The sequence below is a fragment of the Haliaeetus albicilla genome, chromosome 28 (genome assembly GCF_947461875.1).
Source record: "Haliaeetus albicilla chromosome 28, bHalAlb1.1, whole genome shotgun sequence".
Classification (NCBI taxonomy): Eukaryota; Metazoa; Chordata; class Aves; order Accipitriformes; family Accipitridae; genus Haliaeetus; species Haliaeetus albicilla.
In genome coordinates, this window is record NC_091510.1 from 9,741,713 (window position 1) to 9,766,950 (window position 25,238).

Here is a 25,238-nt window from a genome sequence, read left to right on the forward strand (position 1 = left end):
CTGTCTTATTTTAAGAACATTGGGGTATTTCTCTCACCATACACTATTTAATTATTCAGTATCACATAGGGTTGCAAAATGTCTTGAAATTTTTTTTCCTTATAGATGCTTATCATTAGTCCCATCATTGTTTTTGAGACAGGTGGATGAGTAAAACCATAAAGCTATTAAAATTGCATCGAAAGAGGCAGAGCTGTTGATAAAAAGAGTGGGATTCTGAGCTAGAAAAGACAGTACTTCCATTAAGTAAGGTTACGTGACACTCATGGCTAAGACTATCAAATGAATGCACTTATTGATATAATGTATGTATCTTTTTTCCACAACAAATGTCTTAATGATTATAACCACCACACTTCTGACTCACATATTATTAACCATGTCTTCTGACGGTGTTAATCATGTATTCCTTTGATGCACACAAGTACCTATGCCAAGCCATTGTCTGAAGAGAGTAATAGTTAATATACATATGGTGAAATTCTTCATAGGTTTGCTTTTTTATATTGTCGAAAGATAATGTACTGTATTTGAAACATTATTTAGTCAATTGCAATACAAATTACTGACTAAATGTCATCTTTTTGGTAACCATTTTTTTCCTGAGCTTATTTCCTGTGACAAGTGCTACAATTTCAAGTAATGTTTCTAACTCCAAAAATTCTAGGGTCCTGTTTTAATTACTGTCATGCACCAAAGTGCAAGCAAAAAAATAAATGGAAAAAAAGTCAGGAATTAATCATACTTTGAAGTCATGTAGAAGGATGGATAGAAGGATGTCAGAAAAAATTCATAGTGCATCCAAAAAACCCACCTTTTCCACATACACAAAAATTATAATAATTAGAGAAATACACCTTAAAATCAGCTATGGTTAAGTTATTACTAACTGAAGATACTTCTTAGTTACATAAGATACTTCGTTGTGGTAAGCCCTTCATGTCATACCAATAAGAGTAGCTTCAGGAGTGAGCTCTTTGCAGCGTTCAGGCCTATACAGAACTGTCACCCTTTGAGGTATTTTCCTATAGCCAGAGGCAACTTGCTTGGGAAACACTTGCACATGCGAGTTTTGGCATGTGACTGTCCCGTGCCCGGCTAGCACTTCTTCTAGCTTTCCACTTTTGGGAACGTCATGCTGTGGGTCTCCCCAAGGTATGGACTTGACAGCTGTGCATCAGTTACCAACAGAAACTGCAAGAGGATAATGTCTGTTTCTCATCCTCCTTCCCCCTACCAAATATATGAGCTGTTTTCACTGCTTTTAAGATATTTCTTTTAAGACATTCCTGTGAGTTAGCCTAGCCAGGATGACTGTTTATGGATGCTGTTAACTGCTGGTATGTGCAAGCTAATGCAACTTAGTTTAGACCGCAGTGAAAAAAAAAAGTTACTTGAATCATTTCAAGTTCTACTAAGTCAAATTACTTTGCATCTTCCACAGGCCAAGAGCAGGCAGTCAATCTGCAGTGCCTCTTTTGGTAAATTTGCTGTCATCTGCATATTTGCAATTATAATGCTTTCTGCAGTATCTTAATACCAATGAGATATTTCCTTTTATGTTTTATGTGGAATTGGGGTATTACAGATTACATTAAAGTTAGCCTTTTAACTCCATTTGCAACTGAAATACAGAACATCTTGGAGGAAGGATTTAATATTGAGTGAAACTAGAGGGGGGGTTGAGTGTTCCTAAACTGGAATAAGTTTGCTACAGTTAAAATCCATAACACTGTAAGGAATACAGTGTGGTTTATTTTTTATAGAAATATTGCTGTCACCATTCCTCAGCAGTCTGATTGTCTAGACATTCTTCTGGTCTCTGAATGCATCCTTTACAAATAGCAACTTGTTTGTATTTTGCTTGAAATGGGAACGCAGCTCAGCTTCCGTCTGACAGAGATGTGGTAATCTGCAGCACCAACCAGAAAATCCAGTGTATTTGGCACCTGCTAAAGTTTTCCTTTCCCGTGCTTGCCTGTGAGCAGTGATGATGCAGCAATGGTGAGGAAACAGCTTTTCAAAGCAAAGTATTGTGTTTTGCCAAGAAAAATGGAATTAAAACCCAAAATGCCTTGTCCATGCTTGGCACTGCTTAGGAAACAAGGCTGGCAGCTTTTTGGCTAAGAGAGAGGACTGTGCTATCTTCAAACCATCTAACTGTAGGCAATTCACTCAGATGTTAAGAATCACCTTTGAAAGTACCTGCTTTTCTCACTCACAGGTCAGGAATCTTGAGCTTTTAACTTCGAGTACCCTGAATTACATTTAATTTAGATAAGATGTGCAAATAATTCAATTCCAGCTTTCCTGGTACAGATTCCGGATCATAGTTGCTCTTTATAGATCTGTGCTCTCTCCATTTCTTCTCTGTAGGACTGGTCTTTTAACTCAGCAGAGTATTTTGATTTGCCCTTTCCCAACTGTTAGAAAACTTGCCCTATTAACAAAGCTAAGATCTTCATTACATCAGGATGGGTGGCTGTGTGTTTTATGGGGATTCTGCTTCTGGTAGTATTAGTTCATATCTTTCTTTTCCCTTTCTAGCTATGTTTCATGACCACTTTTTAGCTTATAAAAATAATATTGGAAGTACACATAACATGCAGATAAATCATATGATAGTTTACTAGGTTGTAATGGTTGCCAAGTTTTCAGTGACAATATGATGTAAAATTTTGATTTTTTTTTTTTAAAATAAATACCGGAAAGCTGTATTTCTTTTTTCTAACCCCAAAATAATGTTCAACAAATTCTATTTTTTATTAAAATTACAAAATGTTATTAGTGTTGATATCAGATCCTCATGGTTTAAATTCAGATTTTTACATTAATCAACAAAATACCTCTGTTTTGCAGACTAGAGTCTGTATTTTTTATATATGCATTTGTCTATATCTGCAGTTATGATGTACTCAAAAAGATTATTTTTGTCTACATCTGTAGTCTTTCATGTTGCCGCGTGGGTGAGTCTGAGAAAAATATATAGCCAATATTTATCCAGTGATGCTTTGATGCTAATTCTTTGGCTGTTTGAGTAAGTGTTGCCAGGGTAATGTTTACTCTTTATTATATTCTGTTCATTGTAGTCAGTGAAGTGTGTGCTCTTGAATTTAGCATATTAAGTTGTGCTATAGTCTCAGTTTTATGTGGGCATGATAATTATCGTTATACTTTAAAATCCTCGTGCTTAGCTAGGTAGAATAGCTGTATGCAGAGAAGCAATATCGTAGGTTTCAGGAAACCTTTTCTTGCCTGGACCACTCCTTGGTCACTGCTGTAGCACCAAGGACTAGTAGCAGCATAGCAAAGGAAACTGGGCTCGTGGGCATGCCCAGCTATCTTGCTCACTTTCCTGGCATACATGTGCTTTAAGCACCTTTGTCATTATTTTCAATGGATTTTCAATATCCACTTCTGTTCATTTGCATTAAAAAGGCGTAGCTTTTCCAACATACTCTGTTAGGAAATTTGGCCTGATTTATGCTTCAGGCAGCTGAAGGGAATATTACATGTGGAGAAAATAAACTACTTAAAGAAAAGTTCCCAAAGCTTATTTTTTTCTTGGAGCATTTTGGATTTGGACTTTCAGTCAATGCGGTGTTGAGTTATAGACCAGTGTCAAAAATGACAGTTGAAAAAGAGTTAAAAAGCTTTTGTGAATAAACGTGCTCTTTTAATACATAAAGACCCACAATCCTCAGCCTGCTGATCTTCACCTGCAAAGTTTCATATTTAATTTAAATCAAAATTGTTTCAGTTCTTTCCTTTACAATTAGAATTTAATTTCATTTTTTTAATGTGCTCTTCTTAATAATGCCTTTCATGAAAGCTTTTGTGGAAAGACTGGGTAATCTCCCTCTCCTACCTAGCCAAGTTATCAGATGTAGAAATCTATGTTTGAGCTATAGTTAATGGAGAGGAATAACCACATTTATGTGCATTTCATCCTAAAATAGATCCTGACATATGTCAGATGAATTTTGTTTTTATTTTGATTGTGTAGGGTTTTGGGGGTTGGGTTTTTTTAACTCCTTGGACTCTGTGGATGTACACATTATTTCCTTGCCCTCGTGCAACGCAAGAGATGAAACTGATATATCTGAGGGCTAATGCAAATAATCTTTTGTTTTCAATAACATAGATATATATACCACTTTTCAGATTCTTTCAGAAGATAGTAAAAAAGAGGCTTCTGGTTTGTCTCTTCCTCACTCACAGCTTCTTTGTTATTTTCAGTGGAAGTGCCTCCACCTCCTCTCCACTGATATCCTCCACCTTTGGGCAGTCTTTCCAAGGTGTAGTTTCACTGCCTGCATCTGCCACTGCTTATGGCTTTTTCAAATGACATTAATGTGAAGCTGAACTGATTTGTGACATCTGGCTGCTGCCCAGAGGTTTATGAACAGCTGAGAAAAAGACCAAAGTCTTGTTAATTTGTCTTTGCTGCTGCTTAGCAGCATCATAAGCAGCCTCAGTTCCTGAAACTGTATGTAAATCATGAATGTATCACTGCACCACTGTGTATTTGTTTGGTAATTGGATGTCTTTTTGTATCTCAAAAGATTGGGGGGTGTCTTTAAATGCAAAGAAAAATCCTGCTGCTGAAGTCTGTGACAGGCTTCTATACTGATCAGGAAAAGCAAATAAAGCAAAAACAGCAAAGTGCATCCAGCCAATGTACATGTATCCCAAGCATACAACTTTTATACACACATGAAACGTTCCCTTCTGCCTTTTTCAGCACTATACTTGCACAGTGCCTAGTGAACATGGTGGCAAGTTATAATATAAATTACTTTAAATAATAATTGCTGTAAGACAGTAAGAACGCACATGATGGCCCTGACCTTTCAGGACCTGCAGAATGTTGTACAGTCATCAGTGAGACAGGGACAGAGAGAGCCGGATTGCTTCAAAGCTGGCCCAACAGAGTAGCATTAAATCCGCCAGGAATTAGCACTATCATATGCCTGTCCCACTTGTATCCTCAAGAGCGAACTGTATTTTTTCAGCAGTGTCTTCTCTAGAAGGATAAACATTTAAAACAAACCACCAAACTAAGAGCATTTCCACCAAAACAATTTGCAGACTGCAGATATCTATGTATCTGTACATGTTTTTCTCTGAGGGGACAGACTATGCGAAAAATCAGTGTGCAACAGTGTTAGCCGTATTTACTCAGCTTGTAGAATGATGTTATAGTTATAAAAGTGGTAATTAACTTGTATAAAAATAGAAAATAGAATATGAAATTCTTTTTGTGGGGTCTAGGGTTTACACTGATAATCTCAGCAGACCTGTTGTTGCTGGAATTAGAACTGGCAGAGCTTTAATCAAAAAAACTCCTTTCTCTTGCATCATCAGGCAAGAGAGAGAGTGTTTTTAGGTACTTTTTATTTTCTTCTTTAACTTTCTCCAACTCTATAGTTTTAAAAACATAGATTCTTCTATTCTCTAAAGGAAGATAGAAAAGAAATAAATTCTCTTAATCACTATGTAGCCAAATGCCAAAGGGGAAATCACCATAAATGAAAAGAGGCACTTTTTTTTGTTGTGGATACTTTTCCAAAATGTATTTAAATCACAGGTGGGGAGAGGGAAGAAAGTATATGTACTTTAAAATCCTTTTCATACAGTATTTTCTCAGATAATGTTCAAAAATGTCTATCTTAGTAGAAATTACCAATGATGTGTTGATAGCTGAGATTGGGGCTTGTTGTTTGAGAGGCTGGGTACTGTACATTTCAAAGCTATACCAAGACAACTTTTAGTTATATACTCAATTTGTGTAAGGTTATTATATTTTACTGTGCATTCACATCCCCTAAAATGTAATGAACCGTCCAAGAAGTGTTAAATATGGCCTTTCCTATGTCCCCCATCCCTGAGTTGTGTTGCAAAGTCTGGGATGGAGGATGCAGAGTCAAAGTCAACCTTGCTGTCAGTTTGTCCCTGCAGTGGCTGAAGCAGTTTTCTCCACTAACTTGCTCTAGGTTTGTGCAGGTCTCTTGACACAACTGCGCTGAACACAGCAGTGGAGGCAGAGTATGGTCAGTCCTTCATGACTGGCCTCCCTGGCCACAGGGGATGGACTGTGTCAAGTCATTTCTTTTTCATCCTGCACCATGGGACTGAGTTGAGGGAAGACATTATGTCCCTTTTCCTTTGTAAGAGGAGTAAAACAGTAGTTTTTCCACTTTACTGTCTGTAGAGAGAACTTCTCCTCATTACCTCATATGCCTTCTCTTATTTTTCCTAGAAGGAGTCATTGGTCTACATTTAAAGTCTGGCATATTGGCGATTCGTAAAGCAACATAGCATAGACGGTACAAGCTCACATGTGACAAAGCAGGCAATGACTTGCAGAGGGGGTACAGTAGGAAGTTCCCAGACAGATGTAGGAAACTTTAAATTAATAGAAGTTGGTTTTTTATACTGTAATGGCTATTTTTTTTAATATGAAGGGTATGAAGGATAAACTATTACTGAAGCTTAGCGATCTATGTTTACAGTTTCCAGATAGACTTAAGACTGTTATTGAAGGACCACTTTGCAATTGGTCAAAATAGTTCAGTCTATATTCTGATGATTTGGCTTGATGAGGGTATTTCAACAGATTAGGCACAGCACAAATTCTTTTATATATATGTATGGACAGCTAAATGGTAAATGTGTGCTTAGTGCCTTTAAAGAGTAACCTATCTGACTTCTACTTTCCTGAGTAAATACACAAGCCAGAAATAGCAAAACACAAATCTCTTCTTTTAAGATGCAAGTAGCTTGCCCTCAGTGTTGTTGTTTGAGAATTTATAGTGGTGGGATTTTTTTTTATGGTTTTCCCATCATAAGAACACTTATCTAGTCATGAAGCCAGATAACATAGTGCTTAAATCAAAACTATAAGCACTGATTGGCTTCTTCAGGGAAAAAGACATTCACCTCTTGCCTAGTGGGAATGCTTAGTTGCAAAATTCCTCAAGACTGTCTTTTCAGGCTTTTCATCATTATTACACACATTCACACTGTGAGATTTATTTTTAGCTGTTCTGTTACTGGAAAATTACCAAAAAAAAGAGCTTAATTTAGCCTTTATGCTATATACTCCCTGAAAATATATACATAATAAATGATGTAAAAACACTGTTGTGAACCTGAATCCTATCTGTCTGCAGCCTAAAGTACCCTGAAAAGGACATGAAAAATGAGCACTGAGGAGACTGACATGATCACAAGCCTGAATGAAGGTTTCTGTGCTTTATCCCTTACCATCTTACCTTCTCCTTCTGCATGTTAATCGACAGTTGAGGTATACCATTCTGGGCCTCCCTGATGTACATGGTGGGGTTGTACCAGTTGCTCCTTATTGTTTGCTCACACTCATACAGAATAACCATGTCCCAGAGTCCTCCATAGTCCAGGCAGAGCAGAGGCTCTCTCAGGAGTGCAAGAAGGTGCTGCATTATGCACTCACCCAAGGGCATGGTTTAATAACAACAACAACAATAAAATAATAATAATAACAACAACAATAATAGAATATACGAAACAAGTGATGCACAATACAATTGCTAACTACCCACTGACTGATGCCCAGCCAATCCCCGAGTCGCTGTGTCCCCCAGCCAAGTCTCTCCAGTTTATATACGGGGCATGACGTCCTATGGTATGGAATACCCCTTTGGCTCATTGGGTTCAGCTGTCCTGGCTGTGTCCCCTCGCAGCTTCTTGTGGACTGCTTGCTGGCAAAACATGGGAAACTGAAAAATCCTTAATTTAGGATAAGCACTACTTAGCAACAACTAAAACATCAGTGTGTTATCAACATTATTCTCATCCTAAATCCAAAACACAGCACTAAGAGCTACTAGGAAGAAAATTAACTTTATTCCAGCTGAAAGTAGGACAGCTCCTCAGGTGCACTCAAGCTCTAGCTAACCTGGATCTGTCAGAGGTCTGATCTCCTGGGACCATGTGCACAGTTTAGCATCATTCTTAACACACCTTCCTAAACTACATTTGTCTTATTGCAGGGCAGTATGCAGACACATGTGAACTGCTGTATCATCCTTCCCCACAGCCTGGGCATTGGTGACAAGAGAGTTTATTACTGTGGGCTGGGGACAGATTTGGCAGCTGGGCGACTAGAGAAGCAGGATTTCAGGGAGTGCAGGAAATCACTGTAGGTGTATTTTGTTGGTGGTTTACTTTTTTCTTTTATTTTTCTCTTTCATTTTCTTTATCCCTCTTCCTTCCCTTCCCCTCCCCTTCCCTTCTTTTCCCTCCCCTTTTCCCTCCCCTTTTCCCCTCTGTTTTCCCTCCCATTTTCCCTTCCCTTTTCCCTTCCCTTTTCCATACTAGTCATTGATAAAATGACTTGGAACTGGACCTGGAATGTAATTATCAGACTCGTCATGCTTCATTAGGCAGAGCAAAAGAGTAGTCAACATGATTTCCACAGACCTAGTTTGAACACCAATTAACATAACATTCCAACATGTTCATATAGTTTCATATTTTTACATTATATCAAATGAGCGTGTCCTTTGTTTTCTGCACTTGTAATAAAAGAATCTTGTTTGAAAAGACTTTATGCAAAGGAAATTCTGACAATTAGGCAAGGAAATATTTTTCATTTTTTGACTAAGAGCTATTCAGACAGTTCCTTTCTAGACTATTAATTAACTAAATAATTAATGATGGAATATATGGCTGAATTATTTCTGTGCCTTGGTACAACACAGAGTCATTATCTTGAGATGTTTTAATGGCTGTATGAACTCAAACTCTGCTTCTGTGATCACTGTTCTGAATTTTTATTTGCTGTAATAAATTTCTCCTAAGTTCAATACATTTAAATCAATATTTTATAGTGTAAATATAAAAGCTTATTATAACTACCATGATTTTCTGCATTCACATATCAAAAGATTTTTAAAATTATTAATCAAAGAATAATTAGATAGTTCAATCACTGTGATGCAGGTAAACAAATAAATATGAATCTTACTATCTCTTTAAAGTGCTCACTTAATGCTGTATTACCTTACCTTGTATCATCTTGTAACAGTACTGTGGGAAGATTACTGTACAAACTGCAAGGTCTGTCTTTCTACATACTATGTTTTAAGGGCAAGATCTTGCAGATTTTTACACGTAGATTTACCTCTGCAGTGATAACAAGTTCCCTGTAGCTCAGTGGGAATACTCCCATGTACAAAGTCAAGTGTGTACAGGTCAACGTACATACCAGAGCTACTATTGATATAGATGATTGTAGGGGATGTTTTTTGTTACTTCTTGTTACTTTTTTTTTCCAGGCTATCATCATCAAGCATATAATAATTACTAATTTATGTACAGTGTATGTACATATGTATGTGGATGGATACAGGTGTGTGTGTGTATGTACAATATATATCAAATCATACAGTTATAGAATAGTTTGGGTTGGAAGAGACCTTTAATGGTCATCTAGTCCAACCCCCTGCAATGACCAGGGACATCTTCAACTGGATCGGGTTGCTCAGAGCCCCGTCCAACCTGACCTGGAATGTTTCCAGGGATGGGGCATCAACCACCTCTCTGGGCAACCTGTTCCAGTGTTTCACCACCCTCATCATAAAAAATTTCTTCCTTATATCTAGTCTGAATATACCCTCTTTTAGTTTAAAACCATTACCCCTTGTCCTATTGCAACACGCCCTTCTAAAAAGTTTGTCCCCATCTTTCTTATAAGCCCCCTTCAAGCACTGAAAGGCTGCAATAAAGTCTCCCCACAGCCTTCTCTTCTCCAGATTGAACAGCCTTAGATACTTTGTATATATTGCATCTTATATATGCAAAATTATTGCATATTTATATGTACACACACATGCAGAGACACACCATTTTGGGTCATATAAATGAGACTCCCTTTGCTTAACTTCAGAGTATGGACACTTTCAATTCTATTGAGTTGAAAGTACTAAGTTGATAATTTAGGACCATTCATTTACTTCCCATATTTACAATGTCATTACATGTAACTGGATAGTTGACTGAATGAGAAAGTATAATTAAAGAACAAGGATCATAAATGATTTTTTTAGATGGAGGAAGAAAAATAAATTATGTATATTTTGGTTCAGTGATAAAAGATCACTTTCTGCACAGAACCAGCTGACAGCTTCAGATAAGAGGCCCCTTGCAAAGACAAAGTTGATATACTGAGGGCAGCTGATGGTAAGATGGGGCAATATGAAGCATTAGATTTAGTGAAAAGGTTATTGTTGGTGGGTTTGTTGAATTTTTTTGAATAAAATATCTAACACTGTTTTTTAGTACAAATGTTAGGAGAAATTACAGTGACTTTTTTGTTGTTTAATTTAGATGATCTATTAATAGGTCAAACTCATTTTTCAGGGATAACTATGCATTTCCATGGAAGAAACAGTGATGAGGTTTCACAGATTTTACTGAGAACTTACATGTCATGTAAGTCTCATACAGGCTGAGTTCCAGTGTTAGGGACAAACTCTGGTTTTGCTGTATACTCAGAAGTGTGTTTTACTGAGATTTAAGTATTAATTATAGTTATATAACTTTTTTCAGTTTGAGATACCAATGCTAATATGTAATTTCCAGAAAAGCAGAATTTCAATGCATCAACCTGCTGGGCTTATTTTCCAAAATAAATACCAACTTCTATAGTCAATTAAGTCCTCCACTTGAGTAGTCAGGAGAGATTCAAATGTATCCTTTACACTTTGACCTCCCTAGTTATGTGTCTGTTATGCTGTAGGAGCATCCTCCTCAACAGATCTAAGTGTGGCATGGTCTGCCTTCCAACTTCTTTTCCACCCAAAAGTCTACCTTGCAAGTGGGCTGTGAGTCTGAGTCACCTGGTGGCATTCAGCTTTCCTGGTGAGTCTCAAACTGTTGGGCACTAACATGTCCCAGAGGCTGCAGTCAACCCTTACCCAAAAGCATGCTGCATATGACTGGCAAGTTTGGTCTTCACTGGGCCTACAAGACTTGTCTTCATTGCTGTATTGCTTTCTAAGCCAGCCTTTACAGACAGTTTTAAGACATAAAGCCTGCCAGTGGGTCTCTGGGGTGGCTGCAGAAAAGGAATGACATGTTGTTTGTTTGTAGTGATGTTGGCAATGAGGTGAGACCTGAAGTCACTTGTTGGTTGTCACAGACTTAATTTATCCAGAGCAAGCCTCAAGAGCTTCAAACTTTTCCATCACTTGAAACTTCAGGCAAGTGCAGAGTTGTCACTAGAACTGCTGTCAGGATTAAAATTCTGTCCAGACTGTCTAGGGGTAGACTAGGAAGGTGGTAAATCTTCACATCCTTCTCGTTTTGTTCCCTTCTATTGTAGGAGCTCTCCTTCTCAATTTATAGGTACCAAATCTAGCATAATGAAAACCCTATGTGCTGTAACACGAAATAACATTTAGTATTGAAAAATAATAGAATCATAGCATAACTTGGGTTGGAAGCGATCTCTGGAGGTCATCTAGTCCATGCATGGCTAACTTTATAACTAGATCAGGTGTCCCACGGTCCTGTCCAGTCAAGTTTTGAAATGGTCTTCCATAAACAAGAACATGTTGGTGGGATGATTGTTAGATAGGTATTCGGTATGCAGTCTGTGAATTTTAAATATACCTTTGAGTTTATTAAAGTACCTTTTGCCAATATCTGGATATCACACTTCCTTTCACTTTAGAACAGGCAATATGAATGACATCTGAGAATATATTCTGTTACTATGAATTCACGTGATGACTTCTCAAAGTTAGTAGAATAGACTCATACTAACAAAGATAGCACATACATCTGCTGTATCTATGGTGTAATGGACAGTGATATGCTGTGATGACTGTATGGTCTTCAGTTTTCACAGGGGGTATTTGTTTTGTAGCATTACTTCTAGTCCAGCCCACACTTAAAAATAAACCAAAAAAACCAAACTAATGGATTCTGCATTAGTGTACATTTGTGCACAGGTATGTATCAGTACAATATAGATTGAACTGATTTCAACTTGAGTTGAAGGTACTGGTTGTTGAAGTAATCATGTGAGATGCGTGGGATATTACGTGGAACAGGCTTCACTTCAAAATAGGCTTAGCTGAAGCCACTTTCCTAGTCTGAGTGCAGAGAATAGGTGGTGAATTTCACTATGAAATATAAACTTCTTGAAATATTGTACTTATGTATTGTGGAAGTGTTCCTTTTGGTCTTGTTTTTTGCTCCAACTACTAAAGTAACAAATAGAATACTTTACAGAAATGGCTTTAGAAAGTAGATAACAGGTCTTTTCCTTTTGGGCTTTTTACCTTGACTGTTCAGATAGCCTGCTAAGCATGACCCCAGTTAGCACCCCCACAAAAAGATGACACATAAGGGAAGAAACAGTTCTTTTCTGACATTGCGTAGTTTCACTAATTAATGTAAGTAAATAAAATTTTCAAAAGACTAAAACACCTAAATAGCATTTTGGACTGTGGTGAGTGATGTAAGACTGGTCAGCACAAAATTCTTGTTAAGAAACACCAAATATTGTTCTGAGGGATAGTTTTTTATATCCATCTGTCAGATACCTACATTATAGTCGTCAAAGAATTGGGGGAGATTCTGCACTGGTTTCTTCAATCTATCAACAAATTAGATTTATTCAGTGCATATCTTTGAATTTGTCAGCAGCTTTGGATACCACTGATTATAAAACCTGACTTTCTTCTTTATTCCATGTCCTTAATTTGGACATGGCCTTGAAATTAGTGCTGTACTGCTCACATCATAACTGAGAGCAAGAGTTCCTTCTTTACCAGAGGTTTGACTGGGGACTTGCTAAGAAGGTTTGGATTATAACAATGTTGGTATTTAGGAAAATATGTCTCATTTCATGTGACCTGAACAGCAAGATCACTTGAAAGCTCAGTGTAGCTAACCAGTTAAAAAAATGCAGTTGCTACATGGTGTAAACGCAGGAATATCGATGTTAGACTTCATGAATTTTCACATATTTCTTGTAGGTTAATTTACAGAATTAGCTAAAACTTTGTTTAATTTTAGTGTTTCCATAGAAGCTCGAAATTGTAGTCTCATATATCCTTTGTCTCTTTTTCTATCTAGTTGTGAAATACAGGCCAGTTTGGTGCATATGTGGGCCATTATTTGTGATTATTGTCTGATGTGGTCTTGGAAACTCCAGGAGGTGTAGCTTGGTTGTGTATGTACCTAGAGGGCTTTTTGTAGGTGATGCATTTTCTGAAAATGTTTTCAGATGTGCCACAGCCTCACACAAGGCCTTTCTATGTGGAAACCCAAAAGAGAGAGGAGAAGGAGCCTGGAAACATTTCTGGGTCCATCATTGGTTTAGTGGGCATGGTTAATGGTTGGACTCGACGATCTTGAAGGTCTTTTCCAACCTAAATGATTCTATGATTCTATGATTCTATTCTATGATTTAGGAGAAGCTTGAGAATCTGTCCCTGTGCATGTGGTTCACAGGAAATAGTAGCTGAAGCGCTCATCCCAAGCAAGCATATATGCATGTTCTAGAGCTTCATTTTCAGAATTTTCTCTCCCTGTTGACTCTATTTTCTCCTCTGATAAGTTTTAATGCTTATGCATTTTCTCAGGGAGGAAGACCAAACTGTAATAGAAAGTTTCATGAATATTAATTCTAATAGGTTATAGTTACTAGGGTACAAATACTAGGTAGATGCTATAATATTAGATGCACTCCTGAATGGAATAAATATTTTATGGACATGCATGAGATGGGAATTGCTGCATTACTTACACTACATAACTCATTCATGGATTTTGTATCTCAAATGATTGCCAGTAAAATCTTTATGACAATACATTTGCCTCAACATGCACAGTTTGAAGACAAACAATTTGAGAATTAATGCACAAATGTTATGCTTTTTATTTAATATCTTTATTTCATTTCTGTTCTATGACACTTGACATTTTAGGTACCATGAGTCCAGTTGGATAGGAAATTACCATGGCTATAAGGAAATAGCCTTACAGTGTTGAAATATCAGGGATCACTCATTTCCAGTTATGTGAAGTTTCCCATAGTAGGCCTGAAGAGTCAAAATACTGGACCTTAAACCCATCAGCTGCTAGAATTGAACACTGTTCATTTTATACCTTTAATCAATAAACTTTTATTCACAATTTTACAAGAGGAAAGAAGAGGATAAGTATTTACAAGATAATTTGAAAAATTAGGGTAAAGTTACTCAGAGATTATAGCTGTTAACAGCGATGGACAGCAAAGATGAATTAGTTAACAGAGCTCAGATGCAGCAGTCAAAAGTATACAGTAGATCTACCTTTTCACACAAAAGTGCAAAATTATCAGAAAACATATATGAGATGTACATAGATTAAAAAAAGTGCAAAAATGTGTAAACTATTTACACATTAATCCAGGTGCATTTGTTTCAACCCTTTTTTAGTACTTGTCTGTATATAAATATTGAGATTAAATTTAATAAGCCTTAAACCATTATTAAATAAAGATGTGTGAGACTGAAATAATGAATGGATAAAGTTTATAATGTCTATGTTTTCTTGTGCTGAGATATTGTTTATGTAGAACAGTGTCATGCTGACATAATATGGCCTGTGTTTTCCTTACAAAATTCTGGAGCAACAGTGGTGTGAAAGATCCATCTAAACATGATACATGAATTGACCATGAAGTTGCTTTGCATGGAAATGTTCTTTTCAAAAGTAACTGCTTTGTATGAATTGAAATCTCCTTTGGAAAAAACAATAAAAAAGCATTATAAAATTTTTTTCAAATATTAAGGGTGTAAATCTGAAGAAGGGAAATCTGACACAAGCAAGTTAAGAACTTGCCAGCATATGTGGAGAGTTTTGCTTAAAATTAAAAATTTACTCTCTTTGTTACCACTAATAGCATAATTCTCCTTTAAAACATTGAAAGTTTAAAGCTACTTCAAATATTTAAAAACTGTTACAAATCACAATGTGAAGTTCACTGGCAATAAGTGCTTTGTCAATAGATGGACATGGATACTTGCCTGTGGCTGTTATTAAATATATTGATAATGTGCACATTTTTGTTTACTGCAAAAGTAAGTCATAATATACAATCAGGCTTAACTTCCTCATAAATTATAACAGTAAAGTCATTATAAAACACATCTTGCAATATGCTGTATTTTCCAAATGTTATATTGTGCTACTAAAAATACTTGAATCCAAAAATACTGTCGTCTTGTCAGTTCTGAATAGCACGTTTACTGAATTGAGTTGGTAAATAGTCACAGAAGTAAAGCTTAGGTCAATATTTACTCTGAGAGATGATGAAGCTCAACTATAATTAGCATGAACATTGCATGTATTGTTACATATGCTCTCAACACTGGAAAGAAATTGTTTAGAAGATTAGTCTAGAACTGTTGGTTTGGTTTTTTTAATGGCAATCAGGATAGATTGAACCAGAGGTTTAAAAAATACTTCTAGAACTTTTTGAAAATCTGCTGTTAATTTCTTCTGAAGTAAATATTGAGATCTGAAGAAATGTCATCTGGTCAGATTGCCTACTAGTCGGGGTCTTTCTAAAGAAGAATGTTATATGTTGGGCTCTGCAAAAATAAAAGAGTCATGAAAAAGGAAGAACAGTAACATTCAATGCTAAAATATATTCTTCAGATAGCTGAAGGGACTTCCAGATTTTTAACTGCACATAGCTTTTTTCCTACTATTTTTCCACTTCTATGATGGTTTGGTGCAACAGAGAAGTCTGAGACAGCATGAAAAATTTATCAATTTAATAGGTAAAGTCTACCTGGTATTTTAATAGGTTTACTTCTTTTGATGTCTTTCTATAAGATGTTTTAATTCTGGGGGAGAAGTTCCTACTTTCTTTAAACCTCACAAACAGGTAAAACTTCTTGCTTTATGTAGACACCTCAGATTAAAGTTAGCCATGGAGCTATGATTATTTCTCCATAGTTATCTGGCTGTTTGACAGTGCTTCAGAGTTCACTTCTGTGAACACAGTACAGAACACTGAAGTGACTTACTGTTTGGTTGGTCTCAGTGCCTCATGAGCCAGGATATGTAACAATACTTACAATTTTTTGGTGTGAACTTCAGTTGAGCTGCATTTTTGTTCTTTTAGATCAGCTTGCTTGAATGATAATAACATTCATCTTGTTAGCATGGTGTAATTTAAATATACTGTAGCACTGTACAAAATTCTATTCCATTCAGCAGAATCTCTGTTGCCACCTTTTTCAGATGACGGTTGCTGCTGGTACGAGCATTGAGAATAACATTCAAAGGACCATATCCTGCCCTAATGTATGTTCAAAATATCTTGGATTTTTGCGTAATTTAAATGCAGAGCCTCCTTATGTGAATTTGATATTTTGTTGCCCACAGAAGCTTGTGCATCTTGAGGTTACTTGACATTATATATTTCAGGGTCAATGAATATTGTACTACAAGTGAGGTCTCAGCCTATCAAAATTACCAAATTACTGTCATTTTTTTCTGTATGGTTTGATGGTGCAGATAAATAGAGACAATGATAATATATTCACAGTTCCTTCTGCGTTTACCTTGCTTCCCACCCAGCTCAATGCTCCTGTCAGTTGAAATCAGTAGAACAGCAATAGGCAAAATGAGGAAAGCAATGAGAGCTATATTTATTCTACTTAACATTGTTCTAAATTGGATTTTGATATAAAGATGTGTAAGACTAAATTTGGAAGGAAGGCAATTTCATTTTTCTTGCTTAAACAAATATATACCATGACTTAAAATAGAAGGGAGGAGTTACTATTGCTCATGAAAGGTAGAATAAGAAATCTATTTTATTAACAAAAGAAGAAAATTATTCACTTGTAGTATAATAGGTCATTTATCTTTTTTTACTAAAACTATTCAGATAATGGAAAGTCATTGGGCCAAAATTGAACTCTTATACATTAATGGGGAAACAATAATGAGAATATGGGATGTACCACGGAGAAAAGACTGTGGCTCTGCATTATATAGAAGCTATTTTTTATCATGTAAAGTGTTTAATAATTTATTTTTCAGCTAAAGATTATCATGTTCATGGGGGAACTGGCAGAAGGAATTCTGGATAAACATTTCCATCACCTTGAGTTCTTTTAAGATAAATAATCACAGTACAAGCACAATATAATTAAAATAACTAATAGCTAAGAGAAAAAATTTAATATTGGCAAGAAGTTAGTTCATCCTCCCTATCTGGGATAAAAATTCCACATTTTAAAACAATCTTTCTTCTGGAAAGTTTGTACTCTTAACGGAACATGGAGAAATTCTTTACACTGCATTCTTAGAAGATACTGCATCTGACTATCTGAATCATTATGGATTTCTGAATACATTCCTTGAATGGACCAAAATTATAAATTCTTGGCTGTGATTCATATGTTCGATTCCAGTTTCAGACTTGCTTCTATGCAGAGGAAAAAAGCTTCCTCAATATGTAATGTATGATTAATCTCCAATCTCTTCTGGATTTTCAACATGACTAACTTCTCCAAGGCAATTTTAGTATTTCCATCTGCAAATAGTACCACAATAGTTCCTGTGTAGATAACAGTGAAAAATATCACAATTCAGTTGAAAGAGTAGGCTTTAATATTTCCCTCTCAGTCTCTCCATGAACTAAAAAGAATTCTTAAATGGTCTTTAATAAAAAAGTTAGTTCCCATTCTAGATTTCACTTTTAGTGTAAATGCACTAAAAATAAAAACTTTCATGTTTAAAACTACTGTTTATTTCCTCCCCAGGGGAAAATAACACAGTTCAGTCACAAAAGGTGTGAAACAAACTCTTGCCATTATTATTTACTTATACCCAAAGTCATTGTCAAGTGGTCATGAGGCCTAATTTTGGATTCTCACTTTATGAATAGGTGCAAAAAATCAAGTTCTTAACTCTGAAGACTCTTAACCAGGACATAACAGTATTTGTTCTTTCAGACTTCCTATCTTATGCAGATGATTTTTTATACTTGAATTCCTCAAATTTCTTTTCAGTTTTATCAGATTTTTGAATTTATAATTAATAATGACTGAAGGTCCTGTCAGATACAAAAGACTCCTGTTCAGAGACAGAATATAATCCCTACCAATGTCTACATGTCATCCAAATGCACAAAGCCTGCAGCAAGAGCAAAGAGTGGAAATCTGTACTCACCCTTTCACCCAGCATCTTGCAGGGAGTATAGGAAGGGAAGGCAGTTCTGCTTTACAAGTACTTCTCTTACCACAAAATCTACCTGGGGCACTGTAACAATTGCAAAAGCAGATCCAGCTTCAGTTTAGAGAAATACTGTAACTGAAAAGAGACATCCAAAACTTGATGAATAATTGCAAAGTTTTATTCATTCCTAAATCCTCTAGTTTCCTGATGATAGGAAACTGTTTATGTAGCTATTTGTTATTGAATAAAACCCAGCTCCTTAGACTTTTTCACAAGTACACTTTGATATTATGGCTGATTGTTCTTATGCTAATTAGAAAAAAATTGCTAAAGGAACAACTTAGTGCCCTTTGTAATATATGAGAAAGAAAATTAATTCAATCATTTATTTTATTCCATTGAATTCCAAACCCGCAATTACCTGTGTGAACAATACTTTTAATAACTGGCATTAAGGCTGTTGAATCTACAGCTGAAACTGAATGCATGGTCACTTTTCAATTATTGGGCTACATTATTCTGAAATGTTTTCTGGTTTCTTGTAATTACTGTGAATTGCACAACTTTGTATTTCTGCCTTTTGTAAAAGGGATAGCTGTGGAGGATGCTTTCAGAAGCATAAAATTTTCAGTCAGTATATATTGCACTGGTTCAGCATTTTAATTACATTGCATTAATTATAAAACTCAGTTATTTAGTCAAAAAAAGGCACAATACATTTGATTTGGCTTTTCTGGCTCTTAATCTTAGACCTAAAATATATTTCTAGAAGTACTCATCTAGAAGCAGAGTTTGAGATGCTAAAATTGTACAGAAAACATAGAATAGATTGTTCATGAGACGCATATGCTAAAATATTAAAAAAGGCTTTATTAAACCTGAGTAACATCTCTTAACATTATTAATAACAAATGTAAGCAGGTTTTTAAATATACAGTATGTAGTATATCATTTTGCTTAATAGAAATACACTACAAAACTAGCAATAAAACTGAAACTCAAGAAGAAATTGCAATATATTCAAAATTGAGAACTCAGATATTATGATGATTTCAAGATACAATTTTGTGGGCAGTTTCCCACAAATGAAAAAATCTAATTTGCATGCTGTTGCTCTGTGAAGTTTACACCTCCACAATCTTCATTATAGGCCTCAATTTACCTTTATTCCCACATAAACTTTCTGTTTTCTATTTCTCATTATTATAAATTGTTTACACGACAGCTGAGTGAAGAAATTGGTATTATATGCAATAGTAATATGCTATTGCAGTTTATTCCCTTCTCCTACGTATTGCTTAGTGGGATAATAAGAGGCACTTAACTGCTAGGTTTGCTGTCTTTCATGCAAGATATCCCAAATCTTGACTGCATCTCTCTCTGTATGTATTATATATATAGGTTAGTCTTTAAACAACCACTACAATTGCTCTATATATTTTGAAAACACTGTTTCTTGATAAAAAGTAATTTCTGTAGATGTACTCTTAAAGTATACATGCATTGTAATATGCCTGGATGGACATTACTGATGCATATAGAGTAATTTAGACAGAACGGTCTATCATACTTTGATATCTCAATGCCATTACTCGATGGCTGGAAACAGTGCAAGCTAATGGTCAGAACAAAGACAGGACACTTTGTATGCAGATCCAGTTGCTTTGGTTGCGTGACCTTGAGCTTCTGCAAAATGGCAGTATTAATACTCCTTTTTTTACAGCTCTTTAAGGTCCACAGTAAAAATGTAAACAGCAAAATACAAAAGAAAGTGGTGGCAGGTATTAAACATGCTGCGTTTTCTTCGTTCGAAACAGCAGAACTTAAGTCTGCAATTTTTTAAAACAAAATTGCTGTATATAATAAATGAAAACATACCTCACTGCATACAACTGCACAGAAAACTAATTATTTAATTTTAATCAAGTGCAAAACCAATGCATTCTGTTATTTCACCATCAGCTATTCCACTACTCTTTCATGGAAAAGCCACATTTGTTCTGTCTAAAGGGATACGTGCCTACAAGAATTCTTCATAGAACTAGTCACAAGTTTTACAGTAATTACTTTGAAAATGCAGGGGGTTTTAAATTCCAGCATATGTGATTCAAGCTGTTTTGTTTGGGTAGATGTTTTTATTAATTACATAGCTTAATGTGTGTAAAGTTTTAACATCAATGTTTTTGATTATCTTATGGCTTTAGATGATACAGAGCGTATATATAGACATTTTCTACAGTAGTTCTGTAGAAAACAGCAATTTGCTTATTTTTTATCAAATCAGATGTTATGCAGCATCTTATAAAACTGCAGTTTTTCATTCATCAGTAATCTTAAGTCTTTACACTATTTCAAAAAGTGTTTTGGGAGGGTTACATAAGGCAGGGGGAGAGAGAGAAAGCTTTGGTAATATATAGATACCTTAAAGTATCAGTGTATTTATTTTTCTCCCAAATTAGAATGAAACTACTTCCTATGCTTTCTGGATACTTTTTTTTCTATCAAAGATTAAATCCTGCTTGTTTTCATAAGTTTGTTTGTGTGAATATGCTGAGCATGTTTTTTCCTTAAATTTAAGCCAAATGCCTTTATTCTCAGGTAAGATGAAGCAGAAGTAATTTTTTCTATCCTAGGTACATTTCTGAGGTTAAGAGGAAAAAATAATCCAGAACTACTACACATAGGAACAGAAAGTCAGAAGCTTGAACATGATTACAAACTTCCAATCTTTCTCAGGTTGCTATGAAAGCTCTGAAACTCCTTCATCTCTTTTTCAACCTTCATAAGATTCTGGGATTTACCAAATAGTGACCTACCTCTTGAAGCTACAAACCCATTTTATGTGATCACCTGACACTTTCAAGTGTCAGAACCTCTTGGCATATAGATGTCTTATTTTTGTCCATGGAAGGAAAAAAATCATAGGGAGGTTTCCTTTCTCAAGCTTTTACCCAAACTCCATAGTTCAAAGTCTTCAGGAGTTACTTCATAAACTTGCAAACAGAAAAGCAATTTCAGTTTGTTCTCACTGCCAATGACTGTGCAGCCCTATATTTTGAGCATGACACTAATCTTTTGGCCCTCATGTCTCATTTCCCTGCCAGAGGGCTAGCAAATCTCACTGTGCAGCTCAACATTTCTGCCTCTGCTCCAGACCTCATGACAGGAAATTAGCTGGCAGATCTGGTGCCTGGCCAGCTGTGCCAAGTGTGTTAAATCCTAAGGTATAAAGAGATAGCAGCAATGTTCTGCAACTGGAGAGAAGAATCACTGTATGTCTTAGCAACAGCATGGTGTCCTGGTCCTCAAGTACCTGGCTGCATGCTCATGGTAATGCTGTTACGTGTACAGCATCGGTGTCCCAGCATAGCTTTGCAAGCACTCCACTTTTCCATGGCATTTGGACTGACACAGGCCCAATGCATTTATTCTACTCATTTGAGAGATTGAAAATTGCAAAATGGAAATCTGGAATTAGGAGCTGTAGCAACGTTAGCAAGGGATTTGCAAGGAACAATGCTCACATGATGTCAAAGTTGTTGCATACCCTTTTAATTTTTACTTTTATATATGTACTGTGAATGTACACAGTACCATATGGTTAGCTCTGTTTTCAACTACAGCATGCCAATTTATAGGTGCTTATCTGTTGCATCCTGGGACAGGAAACAACTTTAAAATCAGTACATCAATATCATCATGAAGCGTATTATATGAAAAAAATCTTGCCTGAGTTCACGGAAACTAGATGTTACTAGACAGCTTTACTGAGCAGATCCACTGGAGTGAAATACGCAGGACCCTTAAGCTAGGTATTCGTTTCTGTGACCCACTGAGAGGCTTAACTGTTCTTGTGGGCTGACCTTGGTCAGCAGTCAGACACCCACCAGCTGCCCCCTCATTCCCCCTCTTCAACAGGACAGGGGAAGAAAATAGGATGAGAAAGCTCATAGGTCAAGATAAAGATGGGAAGATCACATACCTGTTACCACATGGGCAAAACAGACTTCATTTGGGGAAAACTAGTTTAATTTATTGCCAATTAAAATAGATTTGGATCGTGAGAAAAAAGACAAAATTTAAAAAATTAAAATAACACCTCTGTTGTGGTTTAACCCCAGCCAGTAACTAAGCACCACGCAGCTGCTCACTCACTACTCACCCCCCATCCAGTGGGATGGGGGAGAGAATCAGAAAAAAAGTAAAATTTGTGGGTTGAGATAAGAACAGTTTAATAGGACAGAAAGGAAGACACTAATAATGATAATAATAAAATAATAATAATAATAAAATAATTGCAATATACAAAACGAGTGATGCACAATGCAATTACTTACCACTCGCCAACCAATGCCCAGTTAGGTCCTGAGCAGTGATCCCCTTCCAGCCAACTCCCCCCAGTTTATATACTGGACATGACATCACATGGTATGGAATACCCCGTTGGCCAGTTTGGGTCAGCTGTCCTGGCTGTGTCCCCTCCCAACTCCTTGTGCCCCTCCAGCCTTCTTGCTGGCTGGGCATGAGAAGCTGAAAAATCCTTGACTGAGTCTAAACACTACTTAGCAACAACTGAAAACGTCAGTGTGTTGTCAACATTCTTCTCATCCTGAACCCAAAACATAGCACTATACCAGCTACTAGAAAGAAAATTAACTCTATCCTAGCTGAAGCCAGGACAACCTCCCACATAATCCCACATTTTTTGCCAGGCTCAACTTCACCCCTTCACTCTGAACTCCTCCAGTCCCGCACCCCAAGTAGCATGGAGGGATTTGGAATAGGAGTTGGGGTCAGTCCCTAACAGCTCCTCTCCGCTGCTCCTTCTTCCTCACACTGTGAGCCACCATCTGCAAGAGCAAATGAAGAAGAGTTTATCACCAGAGGCTTTCTCCCTCTTCAGCTCATGCCACATCTCAAAACAGTTTCCATGTGCTTTCAGGAAAGGAGCTGAAAAGAACCGAAGCACTTACCTAGTATTTTCTGTTTTCTTTTAGTCTTCCCTACTAGTTTTCTTTTTTTTTTTTTGTTGGTTTGGGTTCCCCCCCTCCCCTGCTTCTGAGACACATCTTAATTAAGGAGGCTTTCAAGCCACAGAATGAAGATCTAGAGTTGGAAAGAACTATGCTTTGCCTGACTTTTAAAGGAAATCTAGGCATATAACGATGCCCTTTGGGGAGAAGAGCAGATTTTCATTGGTTTGGTAACATTTTGCCTCTGTATTATTACTGAGAAAAATCTTGGTCCTATTACCAGAAAACAGATGGGAGGAAATCATTCCATGACAGAGATTTAAAGCACAGGAAAAAAATTTCTAGGTAACAGTGATGCTCCTAGATACTTTCATTTACTACTCTTCTAGAACTTGCATTTGTCTTGGAAAACAGATACAGAAGAGCCACCAGCTGTTAATGACTGAGAACTAACTCATTTGGCAAAGGCCAATTGGCAAAATCCTTTGCAAGAATAAAAGGAATGCCATCCATCCCTTTGCTGTACCCTCCTACACTGGTCCAAATGTTACTGCTGACACTTTCCTGAACACTTATTACGCTGAGTTAAGAGGGCTGGAAAGAGAGCTTGACTCTTTGCTGCAGCCATTAGCAGGCTCAGTCATCGTCCCCTTCTAATAACATAATCTCAGTTTTATTCAGTTTCAAGGAGCTGTATTCACTTTGACACCATCATGAATCAAAATGAAGTTTACATCCCAGCATTCTTACTGGTCCTTACAAAAAAAACCCTCCAAACACAAAGCCAGCAAAGGTCAAAACTATACCCCAATCAATAAAACATTGGGAGAAACTGTCCTTGAAAGATGACTAGTGTGCTTCTTGGCAAATAAGAGCCTAAATGGATTTAGAAAATCCATTTAAATTTTTATTTATCTGTCTTTGCCACATGGCTGTCAAGTACTGTGATTTTGTTATCATTACAATGTAAAGTCATTTTTAATCTATTCAAGGCATGGATAATTGCCACTCACTATCATCAGTGAAAGTCTGTGATAAAATGCTCACTGTCATCTGAGACTAGGATTTGGATTACTTGGGATATCTAGCTGTTTCTTAGTCATAATCTTGTTTGTTTGTTTTAAATACTGTGTGTTTATACACTGATATTTCAATTAAATTGAAGTATTTGACTAAAGATCTTCAGCTCTAATTTTAGTAAAAAAGAATTAACTGTGATTACTTGTAACTTGATCAGTGCATCAAATCACAGACTTACTTTTCTGCAACCAGTAACACTACTCTTCCTTGCTTTGGTTACGTGTAAATTTCTATAGCTACTAAAGATGTTGACTGACTCCTGGCAGTTTAAATAGTTGACGATTGTAAAAAGAATGTTATTCAATATTTACAATACTTTTCAATCTCCTAAAACATGCAGTCTCCCCAAATGACAGGCCATGTCACTCCCAGTGTGTCTGAAAAGAAGTTCACGTGTTTCTGTTCTGCACTTTTTCTGCACTACAGATTTGGAAAGTTGTCCTAAGCTAGGTTCTACACTGGGTAGGTGAGTGGGGAGGGGTTTAAGATAGAAACATGAGTGTCCTGGTCCTAAAGAGTTAGGACCAGGACCTGTGAAAAAGAAATCAGCTCAGATTCAGTTTATTTTTATGTTTAGATCTCAAGGAATCCTTCAATTAAACTAAGTAATGAAAGCTTGAAATTCCTTATTTTCATGGTTTTAATTGACAACAGCAGCAGCTTACAGTTTTTTCTTCCTTCTATTATATCGAAATAGTTGACGGCAAAGAATATCACTCTATAAAGCAATCAAATGTTTTTTCATGACAATATTATAATATGCTAAAATGTACAAAATACGCTTTTAGAATCAGTGTCCAGTAGGTTGAAATTGTTTGAATTACACTAAAGAGATCTTTCAAAGTCTCAAAATGGGATTACTAAAAATCCTAATAATTACAAAAGTTTAAGCTTACATAAACTCATGGACATGCTATATTTTTACAAATGATGATAACGAAGGTT

The 25,238-nt window shown here is 36.3% G+C and overlaps 1 protein-coding gene across 13 annotated transcripts in view; it reads left to right on the forward strand.

The window, feature by feature from the left end:
* PPFIA2 (PTPRF interacting protein alpha 2) overlaps window positions 1–25,238 on the forward strand; it is a 346,865-nt gene that overhangs the window by 161,110 nt on the left and 160,517 nt on the right. For 6 of the 13 annotated variants that reach the window (XM_069773304.1, XM_069773302.1, XM_069773301.1 and 3 more), the window contains one exon: window positions 16,294–16,356. The exons of the other annotated variants lie outside the window; for them this stretch is intronic. In XM_069773304.1, coding sequence (XP_069629405.1) covers window positions 16,294–16,356 — 63 coding nt within the window. The remainder of the gene's footprint in view (window positions 1–16,293; window positions 16,357–25,238) is intronic. 13 annotated transcript variants of the gene reach the window in all.